Genomic DNA, 17,080 nt, shown 5'->3' with positions numbered 1-17,080 from the left:
GCAAAGCCCATCACAATCTGGCCCTGCCTGGTCACCCTCACATAAAACTTCTTGGAAAACACTCTCCAAAGGAGCACCCTGGACCATGCCAGAGGTGCTTGTAGGACTTTTTATGGGACTGAAAATGAAAGAAGCTCCAAAACAACACACACCCATAAGCTAGCCTCAAAGCAGTTAAAATCTGAAAGAACCACAAAATACACTTCCTTACACTAATTTGTGGTCTTTTAACCACAGACACACACAATCTCTCAAGCCAGCCTGGCTTTGGTCCTTAGGCTAAAATGATGAACACAGGCTAAAGATGCAGAATGTGAAAAAGGAAGCTGTAGGGAAAAGATCAAGATAAAGGCTTTTTATGTTTCTGTACTTCACCTCTTGAAAAAGCCTCCCCCAGACTGAGATAGGATTACAATAACTCAATAACTGAGGAGCCCACATGCAGATTATTTTTTCTCTAACAAGTTTACAGCAGTGTACAGCAGTTACAGACATTTATTTCATAATAAGAAAAGTACAACCATGTTTATTAAACTTGAGGTGAGGAGGACAGAGGAGAGGGAGGAAAGCACATCCAGGAGTGAGTCCTCAAACTAATCCTCAGAACTGGTGCCCAAGAGAGCACAGAAACCACTTTCCTAAATGGTGGAACTTTCCTTCCCTGGGCGGAGTAGGGGCTACCGCAGTGCTCCTGGAACTCCCTCTCCAACCCCACTTTCTGTTTCAATTCTTTTGTAATCGGATGGCATTCTGGGAATCAGAAATTACCACTGTCACCTCTAAGTTATTCACAGAGTTGAAAGTTATATCATTAAGTGAAGAAGAGGAATATTAGGAGTAGCTGCTCACATTGTGGGGCAGGAAGATGGGATCCAAGGGCTGCAAAAAACTCAAGGAAGGAATCACACTCCTGTCCCCAAATAATTTCTTCATAAGTTAATCATTATTTTTTAACTTAAAAACAAGGGCAAAACTACAATGGGAAACTGAGTAAGACTAGTCCTGAAAGTTCGATAGAAGGACCTAAGAGATGGTGTTCTATCTTTTATTTTCTCTTTTATCTCCAATCTTTTTCCCTTTTCAAGCTACAGGTAAAAGCTCCACCACCATTAAGGTATTGACTTATCCTATGAATTTGATTCTTTCTTTATTATTTTGGGTTCTAAGTTCTTTTTTTTAAGTCCAACAATTCTTGTGCTTGATACTGAGGGTTAAGGGAAAGGAGGGGAGAAAACACCAAATTAAAAAAAAAAAAAGCTTGGAATGCAGGCTCAAGCTGACACTGAGCATGTTCCTTCATAGTACAAGTAACAACATTATAACTATTAAATGGTGTTTTAGTAACTGTTGCATTTCTGGTTTCCAGATGCTTATTCTGCCTTTTTTTTGGCGATTCCAGGGAGTTTTGCTTGGATCCTATTGAGGAAAGGAAAAAAAAAAAAAGAATATGAAAACATAAGCATTTGCTCAAGGTTTTTATTTTAACAGTGATTCTATTTAATAGAAGACACTGCATAAGCAACATGAAAACATTCTCCCATTTTCACAGGGATGGATAAAAAGAAACAGGGGCCAAATCTAGCCTGGGATGAGCCTGCAGGATCCCCAAAGACCCCCACCCCACCCCCATGCCTGCCATCTTTCACTGCAAGAACCTCCTGTGTCCTTCACTGGGGGTTCCAGAGAAGAATGAGGGTATCTGGGCATGATGCTTGCTGACTATGCTCTACGAACCTGTAGTGCAAGAGCCCATTTCTCTGGCTCTAAGAGCTACAGATTAAGGAATGCCAGGTCACCCACTAGGTGTCACAAAAGGGCCAGAAGTGTCAAGGAAACATGTTAAAAGGACATGAGTCATCAGTTCCTGGTTCTCATGACCACAGAAGCTAGCAACAGTTTCTAGTCCTTTACAGGACATTAAAGTTGCTCTTTATTGTGGCAAAGTTGTTCTGAAATCATTAAGGCTACCCATCATTATGGTCATTCATTCCCCTAAGTGACTGTCAAGGCTACCCTCCATAGTGTCACATCCCACAACAGGTGACCACATCAGCTAACACTGGCAATCAAGACATCAAGTCTGAAGCTGAGCTACGACCATCTTTCACCAATCAGGAGTAAACAACAACCATATACATATTTCTGCTAGCTGTCCACCTGGTTTTAGCATTAATGTATAGCTAAAAAAGAAAAAAAAAAAAAGCAGGCTGAAGACCCTGGCATCAAGTCAGACCTGTCAGAATACTTATAGTCATAGTTTCCTCTTATTTTTATTTTATTTATTTATTTTTCTGTAGAGAAGGGATCTTCCTATGTTGCCCAGGCTGGTCTCAAACTCCTGGCCTCAAGTAATTCTCCCACCTCAGCCTCCCAAGTGCTGGGATTATAAGCCTGAGCCACTGCAGCTGGCCTTAAACAAGGTTTTTATCAGGGTGAAAATTACTTTCTTTCGCATCAGTATTCTACGCAGGGGATTAAAGATAACTGGGGAAAAAAAGCACATGTCATGATGAAATGTGGTCCCTAAATGTACTTACTTTTCAACAATTGACTTGGTCTGATCCCGGGCAATGCCAACATAGTGATCAATCTGGGTCTTTAATGAAGGAAAGTAAACTCAGTTGTGACAATACAAAGATTAACAATTTTCCTGAAGGTATTGTTCCTTTGTCTAGTTTAACCATTTTTATAAAAAAAATTATTGACCAGTCTAGAAAATGAAAATAATGCCCAGTTTTTTAAAAAGTATTTTAAAAAAACTTCTGGTTTTACCTCAAATTATGTTATAAATGTCCCACACTTTGTTAAAGAGCAAATCATGCATCTTTTGCAGAAGTTAGTCTTACTTGGTATTTCTTTTAGAGAAACTGAAGTATAGTGTTTCCTCAATACTAGAAACAGTGTCTAATCTGTATTCTGTAGTCATAAATGTATTATGGCCCCTAGGTCAGACTAAATTCATTCAATACCAAAAATCCAAAAAGCCTGTTGATGGACGACAATCCATAAAGAATAACCTCACAGCACTCAGTGTACTTGGTACGCATCACCCCATAGTGCAAACATCTGTTCAAACCAATGGATTTCCTTAATAACCAATTTAAGTATTTTTTTAGACAGCTTTTATTCATTTAAGCATTTTTCCAACTTATTATTATTATTTTTTGAAACAGTCTTGCTCTGTTGCCCAGGCTAGAGTGCTGTGGCATCAGCCCAGCTCACCTCAAACTCAAACTCCTGGACTCAAGCAATCTTCCTGCCTCAACCTCCTAAGTAGCTGGGACTACAGGCATGTGCCATCATGCCCGGCTAATTTTTTCTATAGAGATTTTTAGCTGTCTGACTAATTTCTATTTTTTTTAAGTAGAGATGGGGTCTTGTTCTTTCTCAGGCTGGTCTCAAACTCCAGACCTCGAGCGATCCTCCCACCTTGGCCTCCCAGAGTGCTAGGATTGCAGGTGCGAGCTGCTGCGCCCGGTCTCCAACTTATTATTTTTTTGAATAGATACTGCATCCACGTGGACACAAACTTAAAAGACACACAAGGTGTGAAAAAAGTAAGCCTCTTTGGACTCATCTCCGTTCTGAATTCTAGTTTCTCTCCTTAGAGGAAATCATTGTTACCAGCTTCTTACAGGCACCTGACTTACAAAATTTGATTGGTTATTAAAAGACTACTCTGAACTTTCAAAGTTTCAAAAACGAATTAAAATTAGGCATATATCAACTGGTACATTTGATTCAGAACAGACAAATGCTTACCTTGTACTTCTCATAAACAATTGGGACACTGAAAATGAGCAGTTCCGCTGTAAGACAGAATCGTGTGACATGAAAATGTGGGAATGTAAATGTGAGATGGCACAAAGTCTCAAGACACAAAGTAATTCCTACATTTTTCCTCATGAAATATATGGAAAACAGATCTTCCTCAAGATGAGAAATCCTGGCTAGAGCTCCCAATTAAGGACAGTTAGATTAAGAGAGCTAATTTAGGGTTGTGTAGAAAACAAACAAACAAACAAACAAATCCTCTCCATGTATATAGGCTATCTTCTTTGTACCATAAATAGCAATTTCCAAATTAATAAAAAATAGGTTCTATAACTAAGATCCCCATATTTAAACCAAACCTAGACAACTCTCCTTTACTTACAGCTGTTTTGATATTTCTTTATAACAGGAACCATTAATAAACCTGTGACCACAAACACAGGTTCCTCTAGTATCCACTTCAGAGTCTCAATGGACATTAAAGGTTGGATCTTGCAGAATGAGTGGGACTATGCTGGGCATACTCTTCACTCTTATTCTTGCAAATAACTTCAAAGAGCAGAGACATTTTCCCTGTCATCTTACCAAGAATCAGAAGGGTGATTCCATTAAAAACGGCACCAACATAGGTCATGAGCCACATGAAGACAGCCAGCTGTGGAGGCCAACATCAGAAGGTGAAGCAGAAATAACCGTAAGGCAAAAGTCAGGATAATTGACGCTGTTCTTTACAGCTAATTAAGTCTGTATAAATTTAGTGATGTCTGGCATAGATAATTTCAAAATGAAGGTTTCCTCACTTGTGCTACACATTTCAGAGCATGTCAGAGAATTCTGTAGCTCTTTTACATCTAAAGACAGACTGTCTGCACACTGCCGCCAATTATATTACCACTGATCGATGTTGGTTCTCTAGTAGGGGGTAACACCTTGTTGAGGTAGAGTCTTGCTCTGTCAAGTGCAGTGGTGTGATTATAGCTCACTGCAACCTCCAACTCTTGGGCTCAAGTGATCCTCCTGCCTCAGCCTGCCGAGTAGCTGGGACTATAGAGGCACTACCATGCCCAGCTAATTTTTCTATTTTTAGTAGACACAGGGTTTTGCTCTTGCTCAGGCTGGTCTTGAACTCCTGGGCTCATGATCCTCCTGCCTCAGCCTCCCAGAGTGCTAGGATTACAGGTATGAGCCATCATGCCCAACCCCATTTTTATAGATTGACTGGGACAAACATATGTTCATTTTGTCCGATAAAAACCTATATACTGTTTTTTCTTAGCCTCACCACCAGAAGCTATAGATGCTACTAACCTTCAAGGAGTCAACCAGATCTTCCACCAGAAAAAGACGAATAATGAGTTTCAGGGCCCTGTTGATGTGCACCATGGCAGCGTTCACATAATTATGGAAAGCTTCCGAGGACAGAGTAATGTCTACATCCAGGTAGGCTCTTCCAGAAGAAACAACAGTCACATATTTGACATGGAAGGAAAAGATTTTCTGTTAGCACAGCAGTTCTTTGGAGTGTGACACTGGCCCCCAGGGTGCATTTTAGAAATCTGTATGAGCAATTTTTATTGTCACAGGGTGGGGGGGACACCACTGTCACATCGTAGGCAGAGGCAAAGATGCCAGATGTCTACAAAGTGTGGGACAGTCATGAACAATAAAGAATTATCCTGTGTTCTACATAACTTTTACTGCCTCATTGGATATTCATGAAGGTAAACCTATTTATAATTAAGAGCCCAGAACATACACAAACAAGGTATTTTTCCATAGTTCTAACATATCCTGAATTTTCTAGAACTATATTTTGTTTATGCTAAAACTTTGATTTTTTTTTTTTAACCGTTTTAGAGAACCATATCTGTACTGGTGATTATACAGGTAGTGTAAGTATCTGACTACTTCATTATGTTTTTTGGTGTAGTAAGGTCCAAGTAATTAAATAGTGACTGAAATACATGTTACTTTTTTTTTAAGACAGAGTCTCCCTTTGTTGCCCAGGCTAGAGTGAGTGTCATGGCGTCAGCCTAGCTCACAGCAACCTCAAACTCATGGGCTCAAGCAATCCTACTGCCTCAGTTTCCCGAGTAGCTGGGACTACAGGCATGTGCCACAATGCCCGGCTAATTTTTTCTATATATATTAGTTGGCCAATTAATTTCTTTCTATTTAGAGTAGAGACGGGGTCTTGCTCTTGCTCAGCCTGGTTTTGAACTTCTGACCTGGAGCAATCCACCTCCCTCGGCCTCCCAGAATTGCTAGGATTATAGGCGTGAGCCACCGCACTTGGCCTGAAATACAGGTTACTTTATTATAAATGGCTTTCTATTTTCTCATACCTTTTTTTTTTTTTTTTGGAGACAGTCTCACTCTCTTGCCCAGGCTAGAGTGCCGTGGCATCAGCCTAGCTCACAGCAACCTCAAACTCCTGGGCTCAAGCAATCTCCTGCCTCAGTCTCTAGGGTAGCTGGGACTATAGGCACATACCACCATGCCTGGTTAATCTTTTCTATTTCTAGTTGTTTGGCTAATTTTTCTATTTTTAGTAGAGACAGGGTCTCACTCTTGCTCAGGCTGGTCTTGAACTGGTGAGCTCAAGCAATACTCCTGGCCTTGGCCTCCCAGAGTGCTAGGATTACAGGCATGAGCCACCACACCGGGCCTATCATACCTTTATATTACAATTATGATCTTTTAATTTTTTATTTTTTTAGTGATAGGGTATATGTTGCCCAGGCTGGAGTATAATGGTTATTCACAGGTGTGATTACAGTTCACTGCAGCCTCAAGCCCCTAATCTCAAGTGATCCTCCTGCCTCAGACTCCTGAGTAGCTGGGATTATAGGCATGTGCCACCATGCCCAGCTCTATGACCTATTTTTCCAGTAGGTGCCAGATGTCAGGAAAGATAAGACCACTTTTGCCTTAAGGAGCCTATGGTTTTGTGGGGAAAACAGAAGAGTAACAGACATATCTTTTCTTCCTACTTAAGACAATATTTACTATCAAATATAAAAATTAGATGTTATAGGCTGGGCGCGGTAGCTCACGCCTGTAATCCTAGCACTCTGGGAGGCCGAGGTGGGCAGATTGCTCGAGGTCAGGAGTTCAAAACCAGCCTGAGCAAGAAGCGAGACCCCGTCTCTACTATAAATAGAAAGAAATTAATTGGTCAACTAATATATATAGAAAAAACTAGCCGGGCATGGTGGCGCATGCCTGTAGTCCCAGCTATTTGGGAGGCTGAGGCAGTAGGATCGCTTGAGCCCAGGAGTGTGAGGTTGCTGCGAGCTAGGCTGATGCCACGGCACTCACTATAGCTTGGGCAACAAAGTGAGACTCTGTGTCGTCTCCAAAAAAAAAATAAAATAAAATAAAAAAATCAGATGTTCCAACTTTGTAAAACATATTTTAGAAATCCACAACAGTGTCATACAAAAGAGGGGAAAAAACTCGTTTCAGTCACATCTGAGCTTGGTGCAAAACAGCAAATTTATTCACTAGTTCATTCAACAACTATTGATTTGTTAAAACAAATTTGCAGTAAAATTTTTATTTTATTTTTTTGAGACAGAGTCTCACTCTGTTGCCTAGGCTAGAGTGCCATGGCATCAGCCTAGCTCATAGCAACCTCAAACTCCTGGGCTCAAGCGATCCTTCTGCCTCAGCCTCCCGAGTAGCTGGGACTACAGGCATGCACCACCATGCCTGGATAATATTTTCTACATATTTTTAGTTGGCCAATAAATTTCTTTCTATTTTTAGTAGAGACGGGGTCTCGCTCTTGCTCAGGCTGGTTTCTAATTCCTGATCTTGAGTGATCTGCCCACCTCAGCCTCCCAGAGTGCTAGGATTACAGGCGTGATGCAGTAAAATTTTTTAAATGCCACATATAATTTAAGTCATTCCTTCTACTTTCACCAAGAAAACATGCAAGGAGCAGAGCTGCAGCCAGAAACTTGTGCTGTTATTGTCCTGAGAGGTCACACTGGAGTCTCTTTCTCTATGAGAAAAGAGCTTTCAAAAACTATTATTTGCTAATGTTAAAGTAAAAACAATTTATGGGCTAAGAATTTCAGAGAAAGTGTGAAGAAAATATTAGTATTCGTTAAAGTTGCAGCAAAATCAGAAAAGCTAGAAATTGGATCCTAAAAATATATGACCCACTGACTTGCCTGTGGTATTAAGAAGGAAATCAGTAATAAAACCAAGAGTAAATACACGAAGTTCTGACAGTACCAAGAGCACAACTTCAATACCACGCTTTCAAAGTCATTTCAAGACTGAATTATAGGCTGGGCGAGGTGGCTCACACCTGTAATCCTAGCACTCTGGGAGGCTGAGGTGGGAGGATTGCTTGAGTTCAGGAGTTCAAGACCAGCCTGAGCAAGAGTGAGACCCTGTCTCTACTAAAAATAGAAAAAATTAGGCGGCCACGTTGTTGTGTTCCTGCAGTCCCAGCTACTCAGGAGGCCGAGGCAGGAGGACTGCTTGAGTCCAGGAGTTGGAGGTGGCTGTGAGGTAGGCTGATGCCACGGCACTAACCCAGGGAACAGAGTGAGACTCTGTCTCAAAAAATTTTAAAAAAAATAAAAGATTGAACTACATATGGAGGTTTGAACATGTATTCGGGACCCCATCTAACCAAGTGCTGTTCTCTGCTTTCTCTACCCTGCTCAGGAATTTAGTGTCTTCTTTGGTCTTGAAATGTGAGCCTTTAGCTTGTCAAAAAGTTCTTGGCTTCGAACTTGGACACTTCCTAAGGTGATCTCAAGGTCTCTATCTGATGGTTCATGCCACCAACCAGCTGCTTTAGGTCTGATAATTCTTGATTTGTAGACCGGATCAGCCTCAGTGAACCTCTCCACTAAAATGTAGAATGTTGCTTGTGAAACTTCAACTCACTTGAATGGATGGCCTTCTTCTGACTTCTGTACAGCCTGGATGACAGATTTGTAGACCCTGAAGCTGATAGTGACCGAGAGAAGAGCCAGGATGAGGTAAGAAACCACACTGATGACACTGAAAGCTGCCAGGGAAAGCAGCATGATCAGTGTGGTGCCAAAGACAAATCCAGTCTTCTTCACATCTCGCCAGAAAATCAGATCGTGCACTGTCAAAAGAAAAGGGAATATAAGGTATAAGAAAACCCACAAGCCACAATGTCAGGACTGCTCTCTGGCTATGTCTTGTAGACTTGTGGAGCATCATACTAGCACACAAATATAACTACTATAACACCCCATATTAAGAGAATCTTTTATTTTTTTTTTTTAAGAGATGGGATCTTGCAACATTGCCCAGGCTGGCCTCAAATTCCTCGGCTCAAGTAATCCTACCTCAGTCTCCTGAGTAGCTGGTACTACAGGTGCACTCCACCATGCTTAACTCTAAAAGCTCTAAGAGAAACTTATAAATGTAAATCAAATGGTCAGGGGTGATGATTCATGCTACAAAAAATTCCTCTGTTATATTGATTAGGTTTCAGGATAGGGCTATATAAATTTATGAGCTTATTTTGGCTACAGAAGTACACTTGGCTACAGTGTCATTTACTTTAAATGTTGTGGCAGAAAAAATGATAAAGCAAATATGGCAAAATCTTGCTAACTGTTGACAAAATTAAGCAAACCATGCCTAGAAACTAGTTGGGTCAACAGACTATAAAACCAAAGCTGACTTGAAATGCCCCCATTTGGGTGCTAACAGAACTAGCACCTTCTGTTAGTGCTAGTTACAATGAAACACCAGTCTCTATGTTAATCTGAAAGGAACTCAGGAGGGATTATGGATAGGAAACCATATTAATTGTCCAAATCACAATACTTTTAAAAGTTGAGTGGGGCACTATTAATAATTATGCCAGGAAACAAAACAGGTATAAACCAGGACCATCCTAGGTAACCGGGCCTTTGGTTGGGGACATCCACACTGGGAAAATCTAAATTCTTCTACTTAGAGACACCTCCAAAATTCCTAATGACAGCTGCTGGCAAGTACCTCCAATCTAGCAATGATACTACTTTTTGCATTTCACTCTGTGAAGACTGAAACACTAACAGCACCATTGGGACTATCCTCCTAGCCACTCTTTACTTACAAAGAACAAGAGCTTTGAAGTTGGAGAGACATGAGTTGGAGTCCTGGTAATAGCTAAACATATTACTTTAACCTTTCCAAGCCTCCATTTCCTCATCTGGAAAACAAAGAAAATGGCGTCCACTTCCTAGAGTTTTTTTTGGAATATAAAAAGCTAATACACGGAGAATGGTTAGCATTGTAAATGATACACAGTAAATACTCAAATTTTAACTATAATCCAAATAAGGTTAACCCAGAAGACTGTGGTTTGGGATAAAATGAACCTGAGTCTGACTCAAGTTGACCTGATGGCACTTAGTTCTTCCCTATATTCAGCTATAAAATTCTCTTCTGAAACCACTTCTCTGAAGCCTAACCTTATTAGAGCCAAAGGAACCTAACATGAAACCAAGAAAACACTAAAAATATGCTGATTGTATGGAAGAAATAATCACTAGTTCCGAGAGATTCCGGCTAAGGGATGTGACTTAGTAGGAGAAAGAGGAAGCGCTATGACTCCTGAGAGGAAGCTGGGAGTCCCAGACAGTGATGACGAGAGAAAGAGCTGGGAGGCAGTGCAGGCTCACCTGATTCAACTGAGATTGAATAGGAGAGCTGAACAGAATGCTGCCTACTTAAGAAGAGTGAATACCAAGCAGATTTCCTACAGTCAGAGTCCAAGTATATGCATGTCAGAGTTCCTACGGCTACAAGAACAGTTTCAACATAGAATGTTTGGACAGCCAACATCATCAGCAGTGGAACAAACTGATACCATATGCCCCTGGAGGTAATGCACTGAGGACACGACATCACTTCTGGGGCATTCCTGCTCAGATAATATAACCTGAATCTAATGACAAAACACCACACAAACCCAGACTGAGAAATATTCTACAAAAAAACAAACAGCCTGGGCCGGGCATGTTGGCTCACGCCTGTAATCCTAGTTCTCTGGGAGGCCTAGGCGGGTGGATTGCTCCAGGTCAGGAGTTCGAAACCAGCCTGAGCAAGAGCGAGACCCCATCTCTACTATAAATAGAAAGAAATTAATTGGCCAACTAATGTATATAGAAAAAATTAGCCAGGCATGGTGGCGCATGCCTGTAGTCCCAGCTACTCGGGAGGCTGCGGCAGGAGGATTGCTTGAGCCCAGGAGTTTGAGGTTGCTGTGAGATCTGACGCCACGGCACTCTAGCCTAGGCAACAAAGCGAGACTCTGTCTCAAAAAAAAAAACAAAAAAAAAGAAAGAAAGAAATTAATTGGCCAACTAATATATAGAGAAAAAATTAGCCGGGCATGGTGGCGCATGCCTGTAGTCCCAGCTACTCGGGAGGCTGAGGCAGCAGGATTGCTTGAGCCCAGGAGTTTGAGGTTGCTGTGAGCCAGGCTGACGCCATGGCACTCACTCTAGCCTGGGCAACAAAGTGAGACTCTGTCTCAAAAAACAAAAAACCAGCCTGTACTCTTCACAAATATCAATGATGTGTAATAACATTTATCGGGTGTGGGCGGGTGGGGGGGGCATGGGCAATATACATAACCTTAACATGTGTATCCCCATAATATGCTGAAATAAAAAATAAATAACCCTCCCCCCCAAACACCAATGATGTGAAAGACAAAGAAAGGCTGAAGAACTTAATTCTCAGATTAAAGGAGAGTGAGGAGATATAACAATGCATAAAGGTGAATTGTGATCCTACACTGGACCCTAGATAAGGGGGTAAAATAGCTAGCTAGTTTTTTGTTAAAATTCCTTAACAATTTTTGTTGATTATATAAAACAAATCAACAAAAATGTTTTTGTTCAAAGGAAATACACTCCTAAGTAGACGTAAAGAGGCAGAATGTTCGCAACCAACTCTCAAATGGTTCAGGAAAACACATGTATCTACCTACACAGGGAGGGAGGGATAAAGCATATGTGGCCAAATATTAACAACTGCTGAACTACACTGAAGATTATACGAGAGTTTTTTTTTTTTTTGTATTATGCTTGCAATTCTTCTATGCATTCAAAATATTTGAAAAAGACAGAGAGAGAAAAAGAAAGAAAAGCTTAGCTAGGACCAGAGAGAAGAGGACTTTAATGCATCTAAAGAAGGAAAAAGGGATGATAAAGACAGGCACCTAAACAGCAATTAGAAATTCTACCTTTGTGCAGATTAGAAGTCACCCTGGCCTCGTGAACATTACTGCCATCTGCTGGAAAACTGTTGTAAGAAATATTTAAATCTACAATGATAGTACATGTGAATGCTGCCCCCTAGATGTGTGCGATCCAATCCAATCTGTACGACAGTATAGAAGGCCCTGGGCTCAGACTCAAAATAAATGGTAGAATTATGGTCTGGGCTAGAAGGGGGCTGGATACTGACTGAAAGGGGGACAACAGAGGGGCAGTTTGGAAAAGCTGGTTCAATACACCAAACCTCTGGAATGCTCTTCCCCCACAACTTGCCATGGCTTGCTCCTTTCCTTCATTCAGGTCTCGGTTCAGGGCTATCTCCTCAGGGACTGCTCACCTAATCTAATATCCTCTCCTGTCATCACCACTCTTCATCCCCTTATCTGGCTTTGTTTTTCTTCACAGCACTTACCACATTATTTGTAGAAGGCTCTTTGTATCTGCTATTGAAAGCTTGAACATGGGCCAAACTAATGAGCAAAACACAGCAAAACTACAAGTTCTATTTGTTTCCTGATAATCCCCCCTCACACTAGCCAAGTCTTTGCACATGACTCTATCGAGTACAGGAGACTAAGGATTCCAAATACAGGACACCACAGAAAGGAAACTGGCATGGTCTTTGGAAACTTTTCCCTCTCTGATCCCTTGGGAAAGAGTTAGGAGGATGGAAAAATATGAGGAAAAATTGAAAAATGAAGTAGCTGCCAAAAGTTTAAAATGTGAAGCCACTAGGCTTAAACTAGTTTTAGTACTCATTTCATAACCAGGACACCAACAGAGGGAGCAATGGTTTGCTTCCATGAAATTTTCTTTTTGTTCATTTTCTTCTACTTGCATTCATCTGTTCCTGCTACCTTGGTACAGTCATGCATTGCATAACCACATTTTGGTCAACAAAGACTCATATATGATGGTGGTCCCCTATGATTATATTTCCGTATTTTTACTGTACCTTTTTTTATGTTTAGATACACAAATACTTACTACTGTGTTACAACAGCCTACAGTATTGAGTTCAGCAACATGCTGTACAGGTTTGTAGCCTAGGAGCAATAGGCTGTACCACATAGCATAGATGTAGCATAGTAGGCTACATCATCTAGGTTTATGTAAGTACACTCGATGGTGTTCAATTCACACAACAAAATCAGCTAAGGGGACACATTTCTCAGAACGTACCCCCACTGTTAAGCGATGCATGACAGTATTTTTTAAACCAGGAAATTCCTTATTTTCAAGTGTGTTCTTTTTCCTTCCTTTCCCACCCTTCTCTTGCTGCATAAATTTTATTAAGTACCTGTCACGTGCCAGGGAAGTGCTAGACTGGGAATACAACACAACTGTGAATAAGGCAAACAGGATCCCTACTTACATTGTAGTGGGGAAGAAAGGCAATAAATAAGTCAATAAATAACAAAATAAGAGTCACTTGTAACACAGGCCCTTAAAAATGTAAACTCTTTGTGCTATGGTAAGAATGATTTGTGTGCATGTGTACACTACTTTAGATAGGTCAGGAGAAGCCTCTCTGAGAAGTTGATATGAAAGGTGAGGCATGAAGGATGAGAAGGGGTTGGCCACACAAAATAGCAAGGGAAAAGTACTCTAAGGCCGGGCGCTGTGGCTCACGCCTGTAATCCTAGCTCTTGGGAGGCCGAGGCGGGCGGATTGCTCAAGGTCAGGAGTTCAAAACCAGCCTGAGCAAGAGCGAGACCCCGTCTCTACTATAAATAGAAAGAAATTAATTGGCCAACTGATATATATATAAAAAAAAATTAGCCGGGCATGGTGGCGCATGCCTGTAGTCCCAGCTACCCGGGAGGCTGAGGCAGAAGGATCACTCGAGCCCAGGAGTTTGAGGTTGCTGTGAGCTAGGCTGACGCCACGGCACTCACTCTAGCCTGGGCAACAAAGCGAGACTCTGTCTCAAAAAAAAAAAAAAAAAAAAAAAAAGAAAAGTACTCTAGGCTAGGGGACACACATACAATAACTCGTGGGGGCGGGTTGGGGAGATTGGCATTGCTTAGGAAAGGTCAGAAGGCCAGTGGGGATGGTATGCAGTGAGTGCAGGGGAGAGTGGCACAAGATAAGGTGGGAGACACTGGGTAGGGCGGGATTAGGCAACACTTTCACAGAGCAATGAGGTAAGGAGCTTGAATTTCACCTTGGGTGCAATGGGGAGTCAACTAAAGAATGTCAAGCAGGGGAGTAATATGATGTATTATTTTTTTAAAAAAGAAGAATACTTTTACTGCTGTATAGAAAATAGATTGGGATGGGGCAAGAGTGCAGGCAGGGAGACCCTCATAGGGGGCTAACATGAAGGTTCCAGTGAGAGATGATGGTCATTCAGATTGGGATGCATACAGTCAGAATGGAGAGGAATGGGCAGATTTGAGCTATATTTTGGAATTAGAATAGGCAGAACTTGGTGATTAAATGGATGTGGGAGGTGACAGAGGAGAAGCACAGATGACACCTAGGTTTGGGGCCTGAGCAAAATGACATATGTGGTATCAAGTACTGAGATGAGGAAGAACGGAGTACAGAGCGTGTTAACTTCGGGATGCCTAGAGACATCCATTGTTAAAGAAGGTGGTGAGATCCACCAGTGTGGAGCACATAGGACAAGTCTGAGCTTGAGATAAATGTTTGGAAGTCACTGGCTTACAAATAATATTTAAAAGTGGCGGAAATGGGTGAGGTTACCTAGTAGTACTGAAGGAGAATTCTGAGGCACTCTACCATCCAACAGCTGAATAAAAGGAAACCGAGAGAGATGTACAGGGAGATGACATAAGGAAAAGTGTGGTATCACGGAGAGAGAGGAGTGCTCTGAGGAGGAGGAGGTAGAAAACTGGCTCATTCTGCTGGAGTTGAGTAAGAAAAAGAGTGACTTTGGACTTGGCAATATGGAGATTTTAACCGTTGGTGACCTGATCAAGACTGTTTTAAGGCATGTTTATATGAAGACATAGAGAGAGACTGATGATGGGGCAAAAGCAGCGAAGTCCAGAAGGGAGGGATGGAGACCCAGGGCCAGGTGAAAGGGCTGACCCTTGTATCACAGAGTAACATAGAGAAGAGGATGAGGAAAGACAGACCCATTCACAGATCTGAAGGTTGGAGAGGGTATTTCTTTCCGAATGCTTCTACTTTCTCAACAAAAAGTAACCAAGGCCGGCCATCAGTAGGGATGGGATGAGAGGATAAAGATTTACGGAGAGAGAAAAAAATGTGAAATGGATGTTTCAGAAAGTAAGAAAGTATCCTAAAACTCTTAGAAGAAAATATGGGTGCAAATCTTCATGACCTTGGGGGTCAGGTAATGGTTTCTTAGTTATGACACCAAAAATACAAATGACAAAAGAAAAAAATAGATAAATTGGACAACATCAAAATTAAAAATCTTTGTGCTGTAAATGGTACCATAAAGAGACAAGAAAATGTACAGAATGAGAGAACATATTTGCAAATTATACGATATAGTACTTGTCTCCAGAATACATATAATATATAAAGAATTATAACTCAGTAATAAAAAGAAAAATAACTCAACTGAAAAATGAACAAAGAATCTTTTTTTTTTTTTAAGACAGAGTCTTCACTTTGTTGCCCAGGCTAGAGTGAGTAAGTACCGTGGCGTCAGCCTAGCTCACAGCAACCTCAAACTCCTGGGCCCAAGCGATCCTTCTGCCTCAGCCTCCCAAGTAGTTGGGACTACAGGCATGTGCCACCATGCTCGGCTAATTTTTTTTCTATATATTTTTAGTTGGCCAATTAATTTCTTTCTATTTTTAGTAGAGATGGGGTCTCGCTCTTGCTCAGGTTGGTTTCGAACTCCTGACCTTGAGTGATCTGCCCGCCTCGGCCTCCCAGAGTGCCAGGATTACAGGCGTGAGCCACGGCGCCCGGCCCAAAGAATCTTAATAGATATCTTTCCAAAGAAGATGGCCAATAAGGACATGAAAAGATGCTCAATATCATTGGTCATTAGAGAAATGCAAATCAAAACCACAGTGAACCCACTAGAATGGCTTCAATTAAAAAAACCAACCAATATTGGCAAGGCTATGGACCAATTAAAACAGTCATACCTTCTTAGGGGGAATGTAAAATAGCACAGTTGCTTTGCAAATCAATTTGGTGTTCCTCAGAAGGTTAACCACAGAGTTATGACCCAGCAATTCCACTCTTTATACCCAAGGAAAAGAAAATAGACAACACAAGAACTCGTGTACCCCAGTGTTCACAGAAGCATTATTCATAATAGCCAGAAAGTGAAAATAATCCAAAAGTCCACCAACTGATGAATGCACAAATAAAATGTAGCATATCCACATAATCTTATTTAGCAATAAAAAGGAATGAAGTTCTGATGCTACCTGCTACAACGTGGATATATTTTCAAAATATTAGGCTAAGGAGTCAATCATAAAAGACTCCAAATGTATGATTCCATTTATATAAATTGTCCAGAATAAGCAAATCCATAGAGACAGAAAGAAGATTAATGGTTATTTAGGGCTAGGGTGGTGGTGGTGGTAGAGGAGAATGGGGAGTGACTGGTAACGGATATTGAGTTTCTTTTTTGTTTGGGGGGGGGAGCGGGAACTAAATCTAAAATTACATAGTGGTGATGGGCTGTACAACCCTGTACTCACAACTATACTAAAAAACATTGAGCTATACACTTTAAATTCATGAACTGTATAGCATGTGAAATTATATCTCAATAAAGCTGTTAGAAAGAGAGACATAGCCAAATCTACAATTATTGTAAGATTTCAACACCATTCACTCAATAAATGGTAGAACAAGTAGACAGAAAATCAGTAGGGATATAGAAGACTTGAACATTATCAACCAATGTGACCTTTTTGACATTTATAAAATACTCAACGATAGCAGATTTTATACATTCAAATACATGTGAAACATTTACCAAGATAAATCAAATCCTGAGCCATGAAACAACCCTGATAAATTTAAAAGGATTCAAGTCACTTTTATGCTTTTTGATT

General features: G+C 41.0%; 1 protein-coding gene across 3 annotated transcripts in view; it reads right to left on the bottom strand.

The window, feature by feature from the left end:
• Positions 1-477: 477 nt before the first annotated feature.
• The window catches only part of RTN3 (reticulon 3), a 54,407-nt gene continuing 37,804 nt past the window's right edge, over positions 478-17,080 (bottom strand). For all 3 annotated transcript variants that reach the window (XM_012777848.2, XM_076001735.1, XM_076001736.1), the window contains 6 exons: positions 8,686-8,893; positions 5,083-5,221; positions 4,360-4,429; positions 3,763-3,809; positions 2,538-2,596; positions 478-1,416 (listed from right to left, as the gene is read on the bottom strand). In XM_012777848.2, coding sequence (XP_012633302.2) covers positions 1,371-1,416; positions 2,538-2,596; positions 3,763-3,809; positions 4,360-4,429; positions 5,083-5,221; positions 8,686-8,893 — 569 coding nt within the window. In that variant the 3' untranslated portion in view covers positions 478-1,370. The remainder of the gene's footprint in view (positions 1,417-2,537; positions 2,597-3,762; positions 3,810-4,359; positions 4,430-5,082; positions 5,222-8,685; positions 8,894-17,080) is intronic.

Source organism: Microcebus murinus, chromosome 4 (genome assembly GCF_040939455.1).
Source record: "Microcebus murinus isolate Inina chromosome 4, M.murinus_Inina_mat1.0, whole genome shotgun sequence".
Lineage (NCBI taxonomy): Eukaryota > Metazoa > Chordata > Mammalia > Primates > Cheirogaleidae > Microcebus > Microcebus murinus.
Note: the sequence above shows the minus strand (reverse complement) of the source record. Positions and strands in the feature narration are given on the sequence as shown.